A 22,650-nucleotide genomic window follows, 5' to 3' on the forward strand; every position below is an offset into this window, starting at 1 on the left:
AGTCAGGCGCAGGCTATACAGACCATTATTTACTTGTTATTATAATCTTGGGCCCTCTTTGTCCTGGAAAGGGGGGTGGGCCAGGGGTCCAGGCCCAGCATGCACCCCCACTTCTTTGGGGGCTGATCCCTCCCCCAGCTCTGCTAGGTCCCGGGGCCGTAGTATCAGGCCACTGGGGGTGGAGGTAGAGGCGGGAGCGCAGGACAGAGCCTGTGGAGCCACGATGGGGCAGACAGAAGCGGGGACACGGGAACAGGGACCAGGACCCAGAGCGTCTGGGGCCATGGGGGCCTCGCAGGCCGCGGCCTGTCCACTGGATCAGGCCTCACAGCAGGCGACAGGCACTGCCCACACTGTCCGCTGTGGTGTCCAGGTCGTGGCTATAAGGGGAGTCCCAGTCCCTCAGGAAAACAGCCTCCAGCTGGCTGCGCAGGCCACCGCGCCCATTCTGTGTCACCAGCAGCGAGGTGCCCGCTGTCTCCGTGAAGTAGCTGCCAGACCAGTTGGAGGTTCCTAGGGAGGGTGGGGCGCAGAGTAAGGGCCCCGTGGTGGCCAGGCCCTGGTGCCCGGACAGTCCCTTCCTCAGTAACTGTGGAGGTGCTAGGGACACTCACCAATGTAGGTGGCACGTTCAGTCACCATGTACTTGTTGTGGTTGACACGGGCGTAAGGGATTCGAGCCTGGGCTTCATCCGCAGGGACCACAAAGAGTTTCTGTGGAGAATGGGGCAGGGGTAAGAGGGTGGCATGGAGCCCGAGGTGCAGGTCAGGAGCCAGAGAAGCCCTGGGATCAGACAGGGGTGTGTGCAACCAGGTCTTAAGGCCTCGGAGATCCCTGGGGCCAGAGCAGGGCCCCATGTAGTGGGTTCCCAGTAAATGCCAGCTGAAGGGAGGACCTCTTATCAACTGCAACCCCATTCCCCCAGGAGTGACTCCTGTTCATCCCTGAAATCACATCCCTGAGGATCTCTCTTCTTTTCCCTCCCTTACTTTCTTTTTTTTTTTTTTTTTCGGTCCTGGGGATTGAACCCAGAGGTGCTCTACCACTGAGCTCCATCCCTAATCCTTTTTATTTTTTTGAGACAGGATCGCTTCTAAATTGCCCAGGTTGGCCTTAAACTGGGATCATCCTGCCTCAGCCTCCCAGGTAGCTGGGATCACAGGCCTGTGGCACCAAACCTAGCTTGATGTCTACTTTTTCAAACAATCTTTGAGGGGTCAATCCTTGACCCCTCAGCCGGAGGCAGGGACTTCCTCTGTGTTTCCCTCTCCCAGCCACGACCCATGCTTTCTCCCTCACAGCCTGGTTCACTCTGGGTCTTGCTTGTCAGATGTCACATAAGTTCCACGAGGCCTGCGTCCCTAGCATTGCCCTGCACACAGGCCGAGGGGGCGGTGGGTGGGTGCTTACCACCTGGATGTCGGAGTGGGTAAGGTTGTCACGCAGGGCAGCCAGGGAGAGCAGGAAGGACCGCATGGATGGCTCAGAGTGTCCCCAGCAGCTGATGAGCAGGCGCACTTTGACGCCCCGCTCATAGGCAGCCCGGCGCAGCCCATCGTCGATGGCAGGCCAGAACCTGGGGGCAAGGCAGAGACGGGGTGCAGGAGAGCAGCTTTATCCACAGCTTCACCCTCAGCTTTGGGGAACCAAGCCTGGGCCCTGCATTAGCTTGAGATTCCCCAAATCTCAAGAGAACCCCACTGTGGACTTCAGGTCCCTGCTCCTTCCTCCATCTATCCCTCATCTCCTGCTCCTGGCCATTGTTCCTGCGCCCCCAACCCCAGTCCTTTCATCTTATCTACTGGCTCCACATTACCTTCCTCCAGCCCAGTCATCCCCCGCATCCCAGATCACAAGCCAGCCCTGTGCCCCAACCCCAGGACCCCTGGCCTCTTCCCCCAGGTCCCTCATCCCAAGTCGAGTTGTGTCCCCTGCCTCCCTGGCCCCTCCCGCTGCACTCCTACCTCAGGCCTCCAGCCAGGCCCTGCCCCAGTCCCAATATTCTTATGCTTTTCTCCATCGCCCGCCATCCTCCTCTCCTGGGAACCCCTTTCTCCTGCCTCAAGCACCTCAGCCCTCTCTCTGTCTCCCTGTGACTTCCCCCGTCTGTCCTCTTGCCTCAGGTTCCTGGCCTGCTCTTGGAGTCCCATCACCCCTCTCCACTTGCAGGGGCTCCCTGCCCCGAGCCCTGTCTCTGTGTCCAGTGTTACCTGCGCGGGTGGGAGAACTCCATGGTGGGCAGGTAGTTCATGACCGCGATGTAGATGAAACTCCGGGCATTGTCCACCACGTTGAGCAGGGCCTTCAGGTCTGGGGTGCGGCCACTTGGACACAGGGGTGGGGGTGCGCTCTGGGGGTGAGGTGAGAGTCAAGACAATTTTCCTGCCAGGGGTATGGTCACAGTAGATCCTGTATAGGGACAGCTCACCATGAGCCTGGTCTTGTAGATCTCATGGAATTCTAAGCCTCCATGAAGGAGAGATGCTCACTGTGTTTCGAGGGTGAAGAATCAGGACCAGAGAGGGTAAGCAATTTCCTTAAGGTCACATAGCTGATACATGCAGCCCAGGCTGCTTGGTTCCAGAAATTATGCTTTTCTGATCCAGCAGCAGTAGCATCCTTGGAAACTTGTTCAAAATGCAAATTCTTGTGCCTCTCTGCACACAGTATGCTGGACCAGAGTGCTGCCATGGGGCCCAGGAGTCTGGGTTTTAACAAGCCCTCCAGGTGATTGTGGGGCACATGGTTTGAGGACCTCTGCTCTATTTCACTCTCTGCCCTGCCTCATAGCTGGCTCTGACTGGGCAACTCGATGTCCAGTGTCACCCTAGACCCTTTGGCTAGCTCCTTTAATCCTCAGGACAGAAGAGGAAAGTGAAGCTTTGGAAGGGGAGTGGTCAAGGTGGAGACCTCAACTCAGCGGAGACCACTGTAGCAGAGGACCCCGTGAACCATGCTCTCCACAGTGACTCAGGGCTTGGCCAGGTGACACGCTCAGGGGCACTGAGGGGGATCCAGGTGGTCCCCCAACAACTAGAGGCAACATCAGCAGTTAAAAACAGCAGCGCCTTATCTAAAGTGCTCAGTATCCGCTACAGGAAAAGTGAGTACTGTCTGGCAGAACCTCTAAGGTGATGGAAATGTTCTGCATCTACGTCGTCCACTTACCACATGTGGCAACTGAGCACTTGAAATGTGACTCATGTGACTGAGGATCTGAGTTGTCCGCTATGTTTAATTTAAATTTATTTATCTATTTATTTAGGTACTGGGAATCGAACCCAGAGACACTTAATCACTGAGCTGTATCTCCAGACCTTTCTTTTATTATTTATTTATTTTTTTTTTTTTAGTTTTAGGTGGACACAATATCTTCATTTTATTTTTTGTTATGTGGTACTGAGGATGAACCCAGTGTCTCATGCAGGCTAGGCGAGTGCTCTACCATTCAGCCACAACCCCAGCCCTCTTTATTTTATTTTTATGTGGTACTGAGGATCGAACCCAGTGCTTCATGCATGTGCTTTACCACTGAACCACAACCCCAGCCCTCCTTTATTTTATAGCTGGCTTTGAGCTTGCGATCCTCCTGCCTCAGCCTCCTGAGCCACTGAGATTACAGGTGTGCAACACCATACCTGGCTCTACTTTTAATTTAAATGGAAAGAAGTTCTGTGGCTGTGCTGAACAACACGGAGGGCTTGGTGTGCATGAATCCAGCAAATATCCCCCACCCAGAGGTTGGAAATACTAGGAGACCCATTTTCTTAATGAAACCAAGGTTCAAGGAAGTTGAGACAGACCCAGGACCCTGGGGAAGCAGAGCGAGCAGGGGTGAGGGCCAGTATCAGGACACCCCTCCCTGAAAATCACCGGGCAGTGCTAGCTGGAGACTCTGGGTGACACACACCAGGATGTGACAGGTCCCACTCTTCCCAGACTCACCGCCAGGTAGGCCAGAGCAGGGGTTCCATTGAGGCAGATCTCCATTGGTGTCTCTTGATTGTAGCGGGTATCATAGGGTCTGGGCCAGGTGGATGGGATGGAGCTGCCCGCCTGGCCCAGGAACCAGTAGGCCTCGAAGATCTTGGTCAAGTCTCGAGCCAGGCAGCTGCAGTTGTACATCACTATGCCCAGCTCCTTGACCTGCGGGAGGGCAGTGCTGAGTCCAGGGACAGCAGCCAGGTGCCCACAGCAGACAGGGACACCTCCATCCAGTCTGCTTCTTGGTCTACTCCCCTCTGTCCCTCAGTCTTTCTCCCACCCCTATGCTGAATAGCTGAGCTCTGCCCACTGTTCCCCCATCCCATCCCACTTAAATTCATAGGCATAAACTTAAGTTTTGGAGCAAATCATTCAGTTATTCCAGAGTTCTAGGTTTCCTGAACTTTCTCATAGGCTGCAACTTCTACCCTGCACAGAGCCAGCTCCTTCTTTCTTAGGTCTAGTCTAGACTGATGTGCTTCCTCTTCCAGGAAGCCTCCCTGGGCTGCCCAGGCATTCCCCTGGGCTCTCCTAGCACTCTTGGGCTTCCTTCATCATTCTTTCTGGTGACAAACCCGTCTCCCCATCAGGCAGGAGGACAGGAACAGAGATGTCTGAGTATCTTCAGCATCTCCCTGCATAATTGGTGAGACTAGGGATTTGGAGAACTATCCTTTGAAATGAATTAATGTCCTGTCTTCTCTTACCCTCATGCCACTGCATAAGCTGTTTTCCTCATCCCTATCTTGTGCCAATTCCTGTTGATCCTTCAAATATCAGATTAGTTATCACCTCCTTTGGGAAAACTTTCCTCACATCCCAGGTTTGGTCAGATGTCTCCTTTGGGCTTCCACAGCTCACTGCTTCCCCCATTCCATCCCTGAGTCCTTGGGGCTCACTGCCTGGTGGTTGGTTAGGCTCCACATGGAACTGGGAGTTCCAGTCAAGTCCACCTGTCACCATCATGCTCCCAGCACCACCCAGGATGGAGCTGGGTTTAGAACGGGCGTACAGGGAATGTGTAATGAAGGCCAGATGGGTAGACAGGGCCTTGAATGCTCTGTGCACATTTGGCAGCTGCCATCAAGGATCAGAGGGAACCCCAGGCACCCGTGAGCGGGGGAGGGCAACCCTTGGCATGGGGAATATTTAGGGATCCCTGGTATGAAGCAGGAAGGAACCACCGCAGAGAACGGGCAGAGAGGATGCTGGGTTGTGGAGGGGTCCAGCTAGAGGCTGGCTATTCTGTAGAGGGGGAGGAGCCAGGGGGGAAGGTAGGCAGGATGCAGGCGGACCTGGGTCAGTGAGCGCCAGTCCATGTTGGCACTGCCCAGGTAGAAGTGGGTCTGATCCACGACCCAGAACTTGGTGTGCAGGACGCCGTGGGTCAGCTTCTGCATGTCCACCATGCGGACCTGGGCACCTGTGACCGATGAGGGCAGTGGTTAGGGGCCAAGGTGGGTAGCTCCAGGCCTGCCACCCCTGCCGTCCCCCGCTCACCGCTCTGCAGCAGGGTTTGCAGGTCCGCCTGTGGCTGGGGCCCATTGGGCTTGCTCACGGCGATGCGAACCTTCACCCCTCGAGGTGCCAGGGTCTGTAGTTGCCGGAGGACCTCCTCACCCTGTGGGGAGGGGACAGTTTTGGAGAAGCTAGGCCAACCAGGATGTCAAACCCACAAGGCACCTCAAAAGGCACCGTTTTGAGATCTGGCTTTGAGATATGATTAATAATAATTTAAATATAAATCTAAAAGGCTTAAAGTTAAAATATTAGAACACTTCTTTATCTGTGTTAAACTTTGACCTCTTTGAGTCACTGGCTGCTCTGAGACTTATGCCCCCAGGCCTCTCTGTCCCTTCTGCCCCTCCAGGGACCTTCCCAAGATCCAGAACATTGGAAATGTCAGTGCAGGAGCCTCCAGGCATATCACAGGCTTTGAGGTGAGGCTTGGGCTGAGGGTCCAGGAAAATATGGGCTAAGGCACACTGACCCCAGTGATAGTGAGAACCGGTGATTCTCTGGTACCTTCTGTACACCAGCTCTGATTCTAGGCCCCTTGACGCCTGAACTCACTGAATTCTCAAAATCCTATGAAGCAGAGTTGTTTACAATTCTCCAGGTACAAATGAGGAAACTGAGAGTTGGGAGAACTGAGTGGTGGAAGGGGATTGAACCCGAACACTGCCACCAGGTTGAAGCTCTGATCCACTTCACCCTCAGCTGTTTCTATTTTTTTGAGACAAATCTTGCTAAGTTGCTGAGACTGGCCTCAAACGTGTGATCCTCTTGCCTCAGCCTCCCCAGTGCCAGGGAGTACAGGCGTGTGTCACCACACTTGGAACTCTTATGGCTTTTAACTTTATTTTTTAAGGTGGTATTTAAGGAGCCCTGAGATTTTAGTAGATTTTGAGTCTACTTCTCACAAACAGAGGCAGCAGGGAGAAAAAAACAGAAGGATCAGGTACTCATGTTTTTCAACAGTAGGGGTTAACCTATGTTGTTTCAAGTGATGAAGGTTTTTTGATTTTTAAAGTTTTCAGCAAATCATAACAAGAATTTCTGTTTTTTGTTCTACTGACTATTGAATCCAGGGGTGCTCTACCACTGAGCTACAACCCCAGCCCTTTTTATTTTTTTATTTGGAGACAGGGTTTCACTAAATAACCCAGGCTGGCCTCAAACTTATGATTCTCCTGCCTCAGCCGCCAAATCACTGGAATTCCAGGTGTGTGTCATCATTCCTGGCTTGTAACAAGGGTGCCTTATTGGCAAATGCTTATCAAGGGCAGATTCTGTGCAAGGCACTGTGTTAAAATTTGCAAGAATAGGTGTTATATTTTTGGCCCCACTTTATTTTATTATTTCTTTCTTTCTTTCGGCACCAGGAATTGAACCCAGGGGAGCTTTACCACTGAGCCACATCCCCAGCCCTTTTTAAATATTTTATTTAGAGACAGAGTCTTGCTGAGTTGCTTAGGGCCTCATTAAGTTGCTGAGGCTGGCTTTGAACTCAAGATCTTCCTGCCTCAGTCTCCAGAGCAGCTGGGATGACAGGCACACCCAGCTGTTGGCTTCATTTTACAAGTAAGGAATCTAAAGCCTGAGAGGAGAGGTGACCCATCCAAGGTCACATAGCAAGGAGGCAGCAGTCTGGCTCAAGGATAGATTGTTACTTCTCTCTTCTATTTCTTTGTGTGAGGGGGTCAGGACAGCTTATGGGCAAGTGACATCTGCCAGGCTAATCCCTTGTAACCAAACCTGCACCCTGACATTCAGAGGTCTCCAGATGATCGTGGCAAACACCCTCAGTGCAGAGGGCCATGTGCAGACAGCTGCTTCCAAACACCTGTGTCCAATCTGCCACATGAGACGTGCCCATCTGTTCCTAGGGCATCAGGGGAAACCCATTCACTCTCCCCATTGTCACCCCCCTCCATTCCCAGCCAGGGCCCAGGCTGCCAGGTACCTGCTGGGCAGAGGGCTCCTGCGTGTGGGTATCATTGTTGGTGAGGGTCCAGTAGAAGGACGCGATGTCCAGGCTGCTGTGAGCACCGGCGAGCAGGCCCAGCCAGGCCTGGCTAGTGGAGGGGTTGCTCATGGTGGCATTGGGGAAGTCCAGGCCCTCAGGAATGCTCTCCACCAGCACTGCTCTGGGGGTGATGGGGACAGTATCAGCCATGAGGCTGGAGAGGACTGGCTGGGATGAGTGCCTGTCTGCCCAGGGACGTGGATGGGAGGCTATGTATATTTGTGTGTGTGCATTTATCCGTCCAGAGGTGTGGTGGGGAGACTGCGTGTGTGCATGTCTTCATTCACAGATGTGGATGGAATGGTGTGCTTGTCTATTTGTTCACAGACCTGCAGAGACGATGACGCTGTGGCTGCCATGGAAACTGCACTGCATGTGGGGGAAAGGGGGGTGGGCATGCACTTGGGTGCCTGCAATCTCTTCACTCTCTCACTGCACCGGGTGAGGCCGGGTGCAGCCCCTGCTCAGTGTGTGTTTAAGGGTCCCCTGGCCTAACAGGGTTCTTCCCCTCCACCCATCTTCCCTCTCCCACTTACTCGCAGGGGTCATAGCAGGGGGCTGGGCGCTGGTTGGGTCCAAAGAGATGCAAGTCCCCGTATTCCCATAGAAACAGCTGAGTCATCAGGGCACCGAAGCCCACCACCGCCAGGATGAGGACTAGCAGGACCCAGCGGGCTTTCTGTGGGGAAAAGGAGGCAGTCAGGCGACCCATGGCGGGCAGCTCAACACATCCCTGAGACGGATGGAGGGTATCGGAGGGGGCTCCTACCTTCTCAGCAGCCTTCCATGCCTCAATCTCATTCATGGGCAGCTCGTTGGCTGGCTCCTCAACAGGCACCTTCAGCTGGGAGATGGGGATGGGGATGGGAGGGGGGCGACAGCGTGGCTCCCCCGGTCTCCAACCTTCCATTGCACCAAGCCCATCCCCACTAGTCCCCATCCACCTACCTCCTGGTACATCAATTTAGGCTTCATCTTGCTTTGCAGCTGGGGGATATGCTGAGCCCAGGCGGAAAGGTGGGTGTGTCAGGGTCTCCGAACTGGGGGAACAAAAGCAGGCACTGTGTGAGGTGTTCTGGGCTTTTGAGGGACATCAGAGAAGGCAGATTAGTCTTGGGCTTGTGGGATTCACTGAATCCCTCTGCCCATGATCACGGGGGCCCTTGGCACTGTGCCTGCCACCCCAAAAAGAGGAAACTGGTCGCTGGTCAGCAGGGATTTCGAAATTCTTTTAACATCCAACGCCTCTGCTTTCTTTACATCACTCAGACTTACCCTGCCGGCCTTTGGCGTCCACCCTGCCCCCTCTCCCCATTTGTCACCACGCTGCTCCCCACCAGCACCCTCCTTTATCCTTCCTCGGAGCTCTAATCTAGACAGTCTCCCACAGACAGCCCTGGATGGGGTCTGCGGAGGCCCCGAGTCTTTATGCCTGTTTTTTTATTAGCACTGGGATACTCAGGGCATTTTCCAGGTGGTTCCTCTGCCCTGGCCCTCAGGTACCCACTACACAAGACAGCTCAGGCTCGCAGCCCAGGACCACCGGGACCTCCCCGCCACCCCTAGCCCATCCCCCCCACCACCCATGCCTCGAAGGACCTCGGCCTTACTCGGCAGGCGACTGCAGCTACCTCCGCGGGGCCCCAGCTTCTGCCCCAACAGGCTGAGCAGGGGCGGGAGGTAAGGAGTGGAGGGGCGGGGCTCCCGTCGGCCCCACCCACTGCAGCGGGGAGTCTGCGCAGTGCGAGCGGACAGCCCCAGCTCACCGCAGCGACAAGGGGGGCTCGCCCCCCAGATGCGGTCCGCCAACCTGGCCCGAGTGGGGGAGTGTGTGGCTGGGGGATGGGCTTCGCCACACTCCACCCCGAGCCCCCGGGAGGGGCGGGAAGACCACAGAGAAATGGGAACCCGCATCTTTTCTGGTCTACAAACCTTGTGAGTTTTTGTACCGTGGGCATGCATTACCTAGTCAAAAAATAAATACATAAAAATTAATAATTAAAACGCTTATAAAATAAAATGGGGAAAATCAAGGTTGAATGGCATGATTTGGAGATGAAGCGACAAAACCAGCAGAAGACTCAGCCCACGCTACGGATGGGAAGAGAGAGATAGGGGAAGGTGGTGGCGGACTTTCTGTCGGAGTCTGTGTGGATTACGGTATTTGATTTTTCTTTGTTTAAACCAACTGATATTTTTATAGGGATTAAGACAAAAATATTTTTGAGGTCCAGGCTTCTGGATCCAATCCCATATCTCCCAAGTAGGATTTAAAGCCACACCTCTAGAAATAAACTGGAGACCCCTGCTCCTGCTCCTTTCCCTTCTCTCGCCTCTGAACCCGTGTCCCCCAAACACATAGGAAGGCAACAGATACCTGCAGAAAAGGAAAACTCTTGAGAGAAGCAAGTGTCAGAAGTGGTTGCCTGAAAGGAAGTGGAATTTTGGGAGGGTTTGGATTGCTTCTTCTTTTTATATAAACCTATTTTTTTCTCCTTTTGATTTACTTTATTTTGATTTTGGCAGTGTTGCCCATTGGACCAAGGGTTTCATGCATGGTAGGCAAGCGTTCTACTGCTGAGATTTTAGAAAATTTTGAGAACTTGCCATCCTTCTGCTTCAACTTTCAGGGTAGCGGGATTACAGGCCTATGCCAGAGCACTAGGTCCGTTTTAGTTTTGAAAACTGTGAAATGTAAGCTACTTACAGAGAAGTATAGAAAACATCTCAGAACAGGTTAAGAAATAAGTATAGCTAGGTGTGCAGGCACAGACCCATAATCCAAGCAACTAGGGAGGCTGAGGCAGGAGGATCACAAGCCTCAGCAATAGCGAGGCACTAAGCAACCCAGTGAGACTCTGTCTCTAAATAAAATACGAAAAAGGGCTGGGGATGTGGCTCAGTGGTCAAGTGCCCCTCAGTTGAATCCCTGATACTCACCCAAATTTGTGTATATGTATGTATGTATGTATATATATATATATATATATATATATATATATGTATATATACACATAACACACACACACATAAAAGGGCTGGGGAGTGGTTCAATAATTAAGCACCCCTGGATTCAATTCCTGCTACCAAAAAGAAAGTATAAAGTGAACACAGCTATTGCTTGTTTTAGTACTTAAAAAATTAAGGAATGGATGTGTAACCGATGTGAATCTGCAATTTGTATATGGGGTAAAAATGGGAGTTCATAATCCGCGTGAATCAAATGTGATATGTCAAGAGCTTTGTAATGTTTTGAACAACTAATAATAAAAAAATTTAAAAAAAACAAAGTATACATGTAAAAAGACATGAAAAAAAAATTAAGGGACCTGGGCGTGGTGGCGCAAGCCAGTAATCCCAGCAACATGAGAGGCTGAGGCAGGAGGATGGCGGGTTCAAAGCCAACCTCAACAACAGCGAGGTGCTAAGCAACTCGGTGAGACCCTGTCTTTAAATAAAATACAAAGTAGGGTTGGGGATGTGGTTCAGTGGTTGAGTGTCCCTGAGTTCAATCCCTGGTGCCTCCCCCCTCCCCCAAATTAAGGGAATGCATTGCTTTTTTTCTTTCTTCTAGAAGAAAATCTCAAAAGGTTCTCCCTGTCACTCCAAGATTCAGCCCAGATCTGAAGGAATATCTGGAGAACACCTCATTAGCATCTGATCCCAATAGTGGAAGGCAAGAGAATTCCAGATCTCTTTCTCTCCCAGAGAGGGATGGGTTAAAAAGGATTCTGCAGGAAAAAAAGGGCAATAGCTCAAGGTGATCTGAAACCCAGGAGGTTATCAGAGCAGTCTTAAGGAGTGGGCCAGAGTGTTGTGGGGAGGTGGGGGAGAGGCAGGAAATGTCAGACTTTAATTTTTGAAGGCATTGGTGAGAAATGTTTTATTTAAGAATGTGGGGTTGAAACAGCAGGTGAAGTGAACTTAGGATAGTCAAGATGAATAAAAATACAAAAGAGGGGCATGGAGAACTGGAATGGCCAGGCTAGACCCAAGACTGGAAGAGAACAGACACCATTCACACTGTCAGGGGCCTCTGGCTTTCAAGTTGTACAAAGGTTACAGGTCTGTAAGGATGGGTATCTAATTTTAGTTCTTTTTATTTTTAACCAAAGCAATATACCAAAGATCTTTCTAGCAACCACTGAGTGGCAGTTTAGATCTGATTAGATTGCAAGGCAGTTAAAACGGTGGGTGCTGGAGCCAGATACCCAACTGAGCCTGAGCTTCAGTACCTCTGTGTGACTCTTGACTTCAGAGAACTGCTAATACCTCCATGCCTCGGTCTCCCTTTCTGCAAAAGGGGCATGGTGACAACAGCATCTTTTTCATAAAGTTCATTAGTTTCACTCATTTATTAAGTATCTGCTGTGCACCAAGTATTGTTTTAGGCCCTGGGGATACAGCTGTGAATAAAACTGACAGGAGGGAAGACATAACCAGTAAGATTGCAAATTAGCCCTCCATACTCACGGGTTCTGCATCTGCTGATTCACCCAACTGTGGACTGGAAATATTACAAAAAATTATGTTTGTACTGATCATGTATAGACTTTTTCCTTGCCTTTATTCCCCTAACAATACATTATAACCATCACTTACATCGCATTTACATTGTATTAGACACTATGTCTAGAGAAGATCTGAAATACACAGGAGGATGTGGGTATGTTATATGCAAATAGTACTTTTTTTTTTTTGGTACCAGGAATTGGACTCAAGGGTACTCAACCACTGAGTCACATCCCCAGCCCTTTTTGCATTTTATTTTTAATAACTTTTTTTCAATATTTTTTAGTTGTAGTTGGACACAATACATTTATTTATTTATTTATGATGCTCAGGATCGGACTCAGTGCCTGGAGAGCGTTCTATCGCTGAGCCAAAACCCCAGCCCCTTTTTTGCATTATATTTAGAGACAGGGTCTCACTGAGTTGCTTAGGGCCTCACTAAGTTGCTAAGACTGGTTTTGAACTCTTGATTCTCCTGCCTCAGCACTGGGATTATAGGCATGCACCACCATGCCTGGCATACTTTATTATTATTATTATTTTTTTAATTTTTTAATATTTATTTTTTAGTTTTTGGTGGACACAACATCTTTATTTTATTTGTATGTGGTGTTGAGGATCGAACCCAGCGCCTCGCACATGCCAGGCAAGTGCGCTACCGCTTGAGCCACATCCCCAGCCCAACTTTATTATTTTTTAAGGTGTAGATGGACACAACACAATGCCATTATTTTTATGTGGTGCTGAGAATCGAACCCGGGTCCCGCCCGTGCTAGGCAAGCGCTGTACTGCTGAGCCACAATCCCAGCCCCTGGTGTACTTTATTTTATATAAGGGATTTGAGCATCTGAAAATTTTGGTATCCCTGAGGGTAGGGTTTGTGGAGCTAACACCTGACCCCTAGATACTGAAGATGAATGGAATATGCTGGAAGGTAACACCTGCTGTGGAGATTTGGGGAGGAGGGATGGGGGTGGAATGGTGTGCAGTTTTAACAAGGAGGTCAGGGAAGTCCTCACTGAGTTGGAGCTACCAGAGGAAAACTTCAAGGAAGGAGGGAGAGTACAACCTGGACTTCAGGGGGAGAAAGGGTACAAAGGCTGAGGCAGGAGTTGGCCAGGCGTGAGGGGAGGCGGGAGGAGGACAGTGCGCTGGGGTGGAGTAGGCTGGGGAGAGAGGGAGATGAGTCAGGGATCTGATGGAGCCACATCCTGTAGGGCTACGTGGACGGTGGTGAGTAGGACAGGGTCACAAGTGAGTTCCCAGCCAAATTAGGTTGATGTTGGGTGTAGTGGTACATTGAATGGTGGCTTCAGAAAAGATATGTCTGAGCAGGGCACACTGGCACAAACCTGTAATCTCAGCAACTGAGAGGCTGAGGCAGGAGGATCCCAAGTTTGAAGCCAGCCTGAGCAACTCTGTGAGACCCTGACTCAAAATAAATAAAAGGGGCTGGGGATGTAGCTCAGTAGTGAGGACCCCTGGATTCTACTCCCAGGACCAAAACAATAAAAAAAGGAGAGAAAAGAAGAAAGATATGTCCAGTGGCATTACCTCTGGAACTTGTGTGACCTTATTTGGAAAAAGCAGGTGTTATTACATTTAGGATCTTGAGATGAGATCATCCTGGATTATTTGGGTAGGCCCTAAACACAGTGACAAATATCCTTATGAAACAGAAGATACCCAGAAGGCCACATGACCAGGGAGGCTGAAATGGGGATGAGGTGGCCACAGCCCAGGGATATGGGGAGCTATCAGATGCTCAGTATAATGCTGGGGACAGAATCTCCTCTAAAGCTGCTGGTAGGAGTGTGGCCATGCCACCAGCACTTTGAGATTTTAGATTTCTGGCCTCCCAAACTGGGAGAGAACACATTTCTTTTGTTTCAAGCTGCCAAGCTGTGGCTACAGCAGCGCCTAGGACACTAGCACAGATGTTCATGGCTCCCTCTGGTTGTGTGGGGTCCAGGGAGGCTGCTGGGAGCGCACAGGCAGGAGATGAGGGTGGACAGGAGCATGGGACAGCCAGGGGAGAAGGACGGGTGGACTCTGGAAACCTTCTGAACATGGAGTGGATGAGGTTTCTGGACCCAAGATGACTCCAAGGGTTTTGGCCTGTCCCCAGGGAAGAATGGTCAGGGAAGACCGAGGGAGGAGTAAGTTCGGGAAAAGGATCAGGGGTTTGGTTTTGAACATATAAAATTTAAGATGACTAAAAGAAAGCAATTAACACAAAAAATATAGAGTCAGCAGTATGGTTTGCCGGGTGTAGCTTGACTAGCATGTGGGCCTTGTGTTCCTCCCCCTATGCCACACACACACAAAAGGCAAGTGTAAGAAGAGCCACTGAAGCCAGGTGTGGTGGCACACGCTTGTAACACCAGCAATTCAGGAGGCTGAGGCAGGAGGACTGCAAATTCAAGGCCAGCCCAGGCAACTTAGGGAAGCCCTGTGTCAAAATAAAAAGGGATGGGAACTTATGGGCTCAGTGGTAGAGCACCCCTAGGCCCAATCCCCAGTGCAGCCAAAAGGAGTGTGTGCCACCATGCCTGGCTGGAATGTGCATAATTTCTACAGAAATTAAGTCATAATGAGGCTCAGGCACCTAGCTGGGGTACCCCAGCCTGCAGAGGGCTGTGGCTTCAGCTGGAGAAGTAATCTGCCTCCCCCCCCCCAACAAGATGGGGTTGAGCAATAAAACTGAATTAGACCCTGTAGTGGGTGCTGGCATGTCTGCTTGGCCCACCTTGGTGCCTGTGTTCCCAGGACCCCAGAATCCCCACAGGGCCTCAGTGCAACCAACCCAGGCAAATCCTTATACTCTTCTTTCTTGATGATGTGGAGCACACCACGGCCAGGAAGCGCGTTCCCTTCTAACTCACAGAATATTCCCCCAGGCCCCTTGGCTTGTGGCCATGCCTGCTTTGGGGTGTGATACCGCAACCCACAGAAAATGAGGAAGCAGAACCCTCTGGGCTTTTAAGACCTGTGCTTCCTGAGCATCCCACCTCCTAGTGAGAGTGACAGTGGCAGTTTTGATCTCTTCTTCACCAGCAGCCCTGGTTCAAAGCCTTTACCATTTTCTTGCCAAGTGACCTTGGCCATGGATTTTACTTCTTTGATCTCTGCTGGCCTCAGGTATTTGTGTGTGTGTGTGTGTGTGTGTGTGTGGTGCTGGGGATTGAACCCAGAGCCTGTGCCTGTGAGGCAGGTACTCTTCCACTGAGCTGTAGCCCCAGCACTGGTCTCATCTATTAAACAGGAATCTCCAAATGGTTACCTGGGCCAGTCCACAGCCCTGCTGGCTCAGGGTTTTTTTCTGGGGAAGAGGCTCCCTTCACTGAGCCTCTTTCATTCTCTGATCAACTGGGAGATAAATAATACCAACATCACATTTGTTGGGAAGAATCAATGAGGTCAAGCTGGGTGTGGTGGCGCACGCCTGTAATCCCGGCGACTCAGGAGGCTGAGGCAGGAGGAACAGAAGTTTGAGGGCAGCCTGGGCAATTTGGTGAGACCCTGTCTCAGAATACTAAGGGCTGGTGATGTGGCTCAAAGTGCCCCTGGGTTCAGTCCCCAGTAAAAAAAAAAAAAAAAAAAGTCAAGGATGGGGCTGGGATTGTGGCTCAGCAGTAGAACGCCGGCCTAGCACGGGCGGGACCCAGGTTCGATTCTCAGCACCACATAAAAATAAAGGCATTTTGTTGTGTCCATCTACACCTAAAGAGTAAATATTAAAAAAAAAAAAAAGTCAAGGAGATCATGAACAGCAGACACCAAGTCCATCCCCTGCTAGATGCTGGTTGGTGAGGTTTGTGGCCCCTAGTACCTTGTACATACTGTTATCACCACTAATAGACTCATATGTCCCTCAAAGAGCTGTAGTCTGTATCTGATTTATTCCTCTTTCCCAGGGTCTTGTACACTGGACTCTCTCCATAAATATTTGTTGAAAGTAGAAGAAATACAGAAGAATGGAAAACTTTGAGGGAAGACTTTTCTAGATGTTTTTCTAGACCATATGATATTTGTTTTATTCACAATGATAACCAGCTTGTGTTCTAAGCCCAGAGCAGACTGGGTGGGTACAGATAATGGGATGTCAGCTGACAGTGGGGGAAATTCAAGGTGGATTCAAGCCAGCAGAGAATAAAGAATAGGGGACATACAAAAATACCTAAGTGGATCCCACCACCGTGTCCACACAGAAGAATGGGGTCCTAATTAGAATAAGATATATTCCATGCTTGTATGATTTTTATCAAGTGGATTCTACTGTCAAGTATAACTAAGAGGGGCTGGGGATGTGGCTCAAGCGGTAGCACGCTTGCCTAGCATGCGTGCGGACCGGGTTCGATCCTCAGCACCAAATGCAAAAAACAAAGATGTCATGTCCGCCGAGAACTAAAAAATAAATATTAAAATTCTCTCTCTCTCTCTCTCCTCTCTCTTTAAAAAAAAAAGTATAACTAAGAAAAACCAAATTAAAAAAAAAATGAGCAGGAGACTGCTGAGGCATATACGAATCATCTAGAAATCGACAGGTCTTCCAAAAAAAAAAATGCCCTCAAGTTTGAAGGCATGTATTTTCACTTGATGGGGCAGGCCCTTTTGGACTGAACAATCAAGAGTTTGTGGCCAACTCTACAGAAAATAGTACACTAATTTTGCAAACAATTAAAAAAATTTTTTTAGCTGTTGATAGACCTTTATTTTATTTATTTATATGTGGTGCTGAGAATTGAACCCAGTGCCTCACACGTGCCAGGCAAGTGTGCTACCGCTGAGCCCCAGCCCCCATTTTTTTTTAACAGTAGAAGTTTTATTTCAAAGAACCCCTTAAGATAAATACCCCTGTAGGGAGAGAAGATGCTTGGTCTGAAAAACAAATAAGTCCAAAAACCCATCCTGAATGTTAAATATTACTAAATCTAAAAATCTGAGTTCCCACTCAAAACCTTTTTGCTCCTATTCCTGCTCAGAACCTTTCTGTCACCCTCGGAGCCAAAGTGCAAACTTTCTACCATATCATGCAGGGCCTGTGGACCTCGCTCTCCACTACAGCCCCAGGTCCCCTTTGTGAATCCTAAGCCCCTTTCTTGGTTCCTCCTCTTGCCTAAACTTCAGCTCTGGAGGCTCCGTGGCCTCCTAGACACTTGTCCTGAGTATCCCTGGGCCCCTCACACCCACCACATCCCCAGCTGACCTCACCATCTCTCCTAAACTGGGTCCTTCTCCAGGTACTCATTTGGGGTGGGGGGTGGGAACCAGGGAAGGAACTCAGGGGCACTCAACCACGGAGCCATATCCTTGGCCCTATTTTGTGTTTTATTTAGAGACAGGGTCTCCCTTGGGTTGGTTAGCGCCTCGCTGTTGCTGAGGCTAGCTTTATTTTGTTTATTTATATTTATAATCTGTAGATCCTTGCTGTCCACCCTCGAGATCCTCCTGCCTCAGACTGCTGGGATTATAAGCATGCACCATTGCGCCCCGCCCAGATACTCATCTTTTTTTTTTTATGTGGTGCTGAGGATCGAACCCAGGTCCCGCCAGAGCTAAGCAAGTGTTCTACTGCTGAGCCACAATCCCAACCCCTCATTTGTTTTTTTTTTTTTAACATATTTATTTATTTTTATGTGGTGCTGAGGATCAAACCTAGTGCCTTGCACGTGTGAGGCAAGTGCTCTGCAACTGAGCCCCAGCCCCAGCCCCGGCCAGGTGCTCATTTTAAGAAGAGTTATCCCACTCATTCTTCAGGTCTCAGCCTGGGTGCCACTTCTTCCAGGAAGCCCTCCCTGACTCTTTCAGTCCTGGACCTTGTTTAGGACCCCATTTGGCCTCCTGATGATGTCTCCCAGCTCCAATCTGGCCTCTGCCACCTGGGTCCTCATTTCAGTCATCTCCCTCTGCTCCCAGCTTTTACTAGACCTTCCAATCCTGCCTCCATCTGAATTTTTTAAAATATTTTTTTAGTTGTCAATGGACTTTATTTTGTTTATTTATGTGCAGTGCTACGAATCGAACCCAGTGCCTCACACAGGCTAGGCAAGCGCTCTACCACTGAGCCACAACCCCAGCCCCATCATCTGAATTTGACTTGTCCATCCCAGTTCAAACACTCTCTGTGGCTCCCCAGTGTCTCGGAACAAAGTCCCGGCTCCTCATTGTGCTCCCAGGGCCTGGGATGATCTTTCCCCGGCTATTCTCTGGTTCATTTTTTCACCACAGTCAGGCTGAATATCTTTCAGTTCCTGGAACCAAAACCACATGTGCATCACTGATCCTGCAACGCTGCTTCTCCTGCTGAGCACACCTTTTCCTCCTTTCCATGCTGCGCATCCCTCTCCACCCACAAACCGCCTCCTCCACGAAGCTCTCCTTATCCCCCATGGCTGAATTAGGTCTCCCCTCTGGGTCCCCCAGTCCCCAGTCCCTCCCCATCCCATCCCTGACACTCTGCCAGTCTCTCCTTTATCCTGACCCTGACCTCTCTGGGCTGTCACTCCCTGGTGACATGTCTGTCTATTCCACTGGGCTAATGAGTCCTAAGAGGCAGGGCCAGGCCTTCTCCATGACCACTGTGTCCCCAGCACCAGTGAGCACAGGAACAACACATACCATACTCAGAGACCAGCTCATTCACCTATTTGGCCAAGCCCTGCTCTAAAAAGTGGGGATACAAGCCATATAAGCTGGGCACGGTGGTGTACGCCTGTAATCTCAGCAGCTTGGGAGGCTGAGGCAGGAGGAGTGTAAGTTTAAAGCCAGCTTCAGCAATTTAGCAAGACCCTGTCTCTAAATAAAATATAAAAAGGGCTGGGGATGTAGCTCAGTGGTTGCATGCCCCTGGGTTCAATCCCCAGCACCCCCCCCAAATAAAGGGGGTGGGTGGGGGATACAGTGCAAAACAGGAAAAAAAAATCCTTCTAACCAGGCATGGTAGGCCTATGTCCACCTGTAATCCCAGCAACTCAAGGGGAGGAAGCAGGAGGATTATAAATTTGAGGCTGAATACGGCAAGTTAATGAGACTCTGTCTCAAAATAAAAGTGCTGGGGATGTAGCACCCCTGGGTCCAATCCCTAGTACTGGGGAAAGAAAAGGAGAGGGCAGGGGAAGGAAGGGGAGGGGCGGGATCCTTCTAATAATGAAATTCTCCTGGGCGAGTAAAAATAAATGAGTAACATCCGGTACATGCCTTGGAGAAAAATAAAGCAGGGGACAGTGGCATCACAATTGGAAATGGGTAATGTTCTAGTTCAAAAAATAACTCAGGCCAAGTCTGGGGCGAGGAATGTTATCACCATCCCTGTTTTTCAGATGGGTGTCAGGGTTCAGGGAAGCCACCTGCTCGGGTGGCACAGTATGGGTTGCTCAGCGGGGATTTTGAATCCAGAACTCAGTTCCGTTTCAGAATCATACACTGTTGAACCAATTCATGAGCAAATAAAATACAGCAGATCTCCTGTCATGGCCTCCTGCAAGGGACCCAGGTACCCCGAGGGAGGTGTGAGCCTGTGGAGGTGCAGGGTGTGGGGGAGAGGGTAGGCTCCCATGTTAGGACCCGCTCTGCTCAGAGAACTTTCTATACTTAATTTTCATGACAGTCCTTTTTAAAATCCCATTTAACAGACAAGGGAACTAAAGGCTGACGTGTCCCATGGTTGGCACAGCCAGGAAATGGGGAGCCAGGATTTGAACACAGGCTGTCTCAGGGATCCAGGGACAGCAGCCCCGTGACAACCCCCTTTCCTTTTGTTTATAATCTGTAAATTCCTGCTGCCCACCCATCTACCCTCCCCAATACCAGCTGAATACTATAGTGGTGTTTTTTGCCTCTCAAAACCCCACCAGTACCCCATCCCTCTCCAAAAATCTGAAGGGGGTATCAGAAGCTTTGTCCAAATATAAAGGATATCTGAGTACAGAGTGGAGAGGACTCTCTTTCCAACAAGGCTGTTTCTTGCCAATCCATCCTGAGTAGAAGTTCTGGAGCTGCTGGTGCTCAGGGTGATAGCTTCATGTCACTTTGGATTGTGTCCTTCCTCTGCTCCAAATCCTCCTGTGGCTCCCCCCTCACTCAGAATAAAAGTCAGTCTTCTTTGTCACTAATGAGGCCTCAAACAATCTTCCTGCATCTCCTACACCTCTTCCCCTCACTGGGCTTCTGCTATTCCTTAAATACTCTAAGTACTTTCCTACCTCAGGGCCTTTGCATTTTCTGTTCTCTCTGCAGAATGCCCTTCTCCCAGATAGCCATGCCACTCTTTCCTTTCCTGAAAGTTTTTGTTAAAATGTCACTTTCTCAGAAAACCTTCACAGACTGACTTATTTATTTTGGTCCTGGGGATTGAACTCAGGGGCTCTTAACACTGAGCTACATCCCCAGCCCTTTTAATAGTTTATTTAGAGACTGGATCTTGTTAAGTTGCTTAGGGTCTTGTAAAGTTGCTGAGGTTGGCTTTGAACTTGCAATCCTCCTGCCACAGCCTCCGGAGCTGCTAGGATTATAGACATGCATCACAGCCCCCAGCTATAAGACCATCCTATTTAAAACCACAGGTTAGCCAGGCAAGGTGGTACATGCCTGTAATTCCAGCCACTCAGGAGGCTGAGGCAGGAGGACTGCAAATTGGAGGCCAACCTCAGCAACTAAGTAAGACCCTGTTTTAATTAAATAAATAAAGGGGTTGGGATGTAGTTCAGTGCTAGAGTGCCCCCTGGGTGTGATCCCTAGTACTATCAAAACAAAGAATCCAACGAACAAACAAAAAACCAAACACATACACACACTCACCAAAAACAAACATCACAGGCAAGGTGTATAGCTCAGTGGTAGAGCACTTGCCTAGTATGTGCAAGGCCCTGGGCTCCATCCTCAGCATTACAAAATAAACACATACATACATACTACAACCTTGACCGTGTATTCTGCACCCCTCTTCTAACACATCAAATAATCTATTTACCTACTTACAGTGTTCACTTCTTGTCTCTTACCCATACTAGAATGCAAACCCCATTAAGACTAGGGACTTTTCTGCTTTGTTCACTGACTTGTTCCCAATGCCCAGCACTGTGTTGAACACACATGCTTAAGAAATATGTGTTGAATGACTAACTTGTGTTTTCATTCCTATATTGCACATGCCACATGCCCAAGGTCATGCAGCTCTTTAAGTACTAAGTGCTTAGTCAAACTAGGGTGTTCTAGCCCCCAAGGCTCACAGCACTAACCACTGTACTACACTGCCCAAGATGGGCTGAATGAATAGGACTCGGGACTGCTGAATCTGGGACTAAGACCCAGGAGACCTGGGTCTAAAATAACTGTAGTTTCCCTTGCGGAACCCTACTTACTCCCACAGTTCTAGCTGAATGCTGTCATTTTTGGGGTGGGGTCACTCCATAAAACAGGATAAAGAGATAGGGATTAAGAATTTACAGAAGCAAGGTTCATATGTGGTAATCGTGGTGGAGGTGAAGGCAATATGAAGATCGTGGGGTGGAGTGGCTGCCATGGCATGGTCTGTCACAGCAATGAGGGAGGTCACCACAGGAATGAGTGCAGCTGGGAAGGGGGAGGGGTGCATCATGAGAAGGATGAGGATGACATGGTTAATAACAATATGATCCCAAAGGCCGTGTCAGGTTGACCATGCCATAAAAATGGATTTGCAGATTCTTGACGCTCATCCTTGACACGCATGTCCCTGTGGGTATTTTACAGATGAGGAAAAGGGGATTGGAGAGGAGCATTAAGCTGGTCCACGGTACCTGGGCGTTTAGAGGTGGAGCGGGGACACTGACACATCCCAAATGATGGACTCTCCTACCCCATATGGTGGGAATATGAAACCCGACCTCTGGAAAGGGTGGAGAAAATGAGGGAAGAGAATCAACTGTACGGCCGGTTGGCTCTTTATGGAGAAAACTAGGAGCATGAGGCACAGATGGCGACTGTCAGAGGAGCAGTGGTGGCAGGGGAGAAAGGAAGACATAAGGGGTGGTAACGTCGTAAGGAAAGCGTGGTAAAAGTCGACATAGTGACGGGGGGGGGGTGCGAAGGTGGGGTTTGATGACGATTTCGAAGTGAGGATTTCATGAAGGTGAAACGGCAAAAAAGAGGGATGCAGTCCACGTAAGGCAATGACGACTTACAGGGGGCAATGAGGACTTAAGGGAAAGGAAAGAGAATTAAAGGGATTGGTGGTTGCAGAAAGAGGGTGATGGCAACACAAGGGGAGTGGTGACGACTTAAGTGGGATACAGCATGAGAGGAAATGGGTGACGTGAACATGGATGGCATAAGAGGAGGGATGCATTATAGACAAGAGGATAACAAGGAAGGCAGCGGGGCGCCGTGCCCCGGATCGCACAGTACCTGCACTCCTTGCCTTCCACTTCGGGACCCCACACGCACCTTCTAGACTGGAGCCCCGCCTTCCTGCCCCACCTGAGCGCAGGCTCGCTCCGGCTGGACGGCGGGCAGGCGGGGGCCAGGCCTGCGCCCTTCTCATTGGCTGAGCTCCTACCTAGCGTCGGGTGAAGGAAAGCGCCTGGGAGCCTGGGCACGTTCACGTGACCACCCGCCGCACTCTCGATGGTAGCGGCCCGGCGGG

At 50.1% G+C, this 22,650-nt stretch overlaps 1 protein-coding gene across 6 annotated transcripts; it reads right to left on the reverse strand.

The window, feature by feature from the left end:
* Positions 1-2: 2 nt before the first annotated feature.
* PLD3 (phospholipase D family member 3) lies at positions 3-22,580 on the reverse strand. 6 transcript variants are annotated; one of them, XM_081275461.1, is made up of 14 exons: positions 22,413-22,569; positions 21,806-21,894; positions 9,447-9,479; positions 8,463-8,554; positions 8,284-8,358; positions 8,051-8,193; positions 7,452-7,635; positions 5,486-5,606; positions 5,281-5,408; positions 3,947-4,147; positions 2,212-2,351; positions 1,412-1,577; positions 615-714; positions 3-513 (listed from the first exon to the last, which is right to left on the reverse strand). In XM_081275461.1, exons 4-14 carry the CDS (start codon positions 8,487-8,489, stop codon positions 326-328), a joined length of 1,473 nt encoding a protein of 490 aa, XP_081131587.1. In that variant the 5' UTR covers positions 8,490-8,554; positions 9,447-9,479; positions 21,806-21,894; positions 22,413-22,569; the 3' UTR covers positions 3-325. The 6 variants fall into 6 exon arrangements, with proteins under 6 accessions (XP_081131587.1, XP_081131588.1, XP_081131586.1 ...); XM_081275462.1 differs by lacking the exon at positions 9,447-9,479; XM_081275460.1 differs by lacking the exon at positions 21,806-21,894 and having other exon boundaries at positions 22,413-22,567.
* Positions 22,581-22,650: the final 70 nt, after the last annotated feature.

This window comes from Spermophilus citellus (genome assembly GCF_964194105.1).
Source record: "Spermophilus citellus genome assembly, chromosome: 18".
In the NCBI taxonomy this organism is placed as follows: Eukaryota; Metazoa; Chordata; class Mammalia; order Rodentia; family Sciuridae; genus Spermophilus; species Spermophilus citellus.

Coding starts and splice junctions, on each gene's coding strand:
- PLD3 (XM_081275464.1), bottom strand. CDS start 8,489: ATGAAGCCTAAATTGATGTACCAGGAG. Junction 7,636..8,050: donor CCCTGCTATGACCCCTGCGA/GTAAGTGGGAGA, acceptor CATCACCCCCAG/AGCAGTGCTGGTGGAGAGCA. Junction 2,352..3,946: donor CTGCTCTGGCCTACCTGGCG/GTGAGTCTGGGA, acceptor CCTCACCCCCAG/AGCGCACCCCCACCCCTGTG.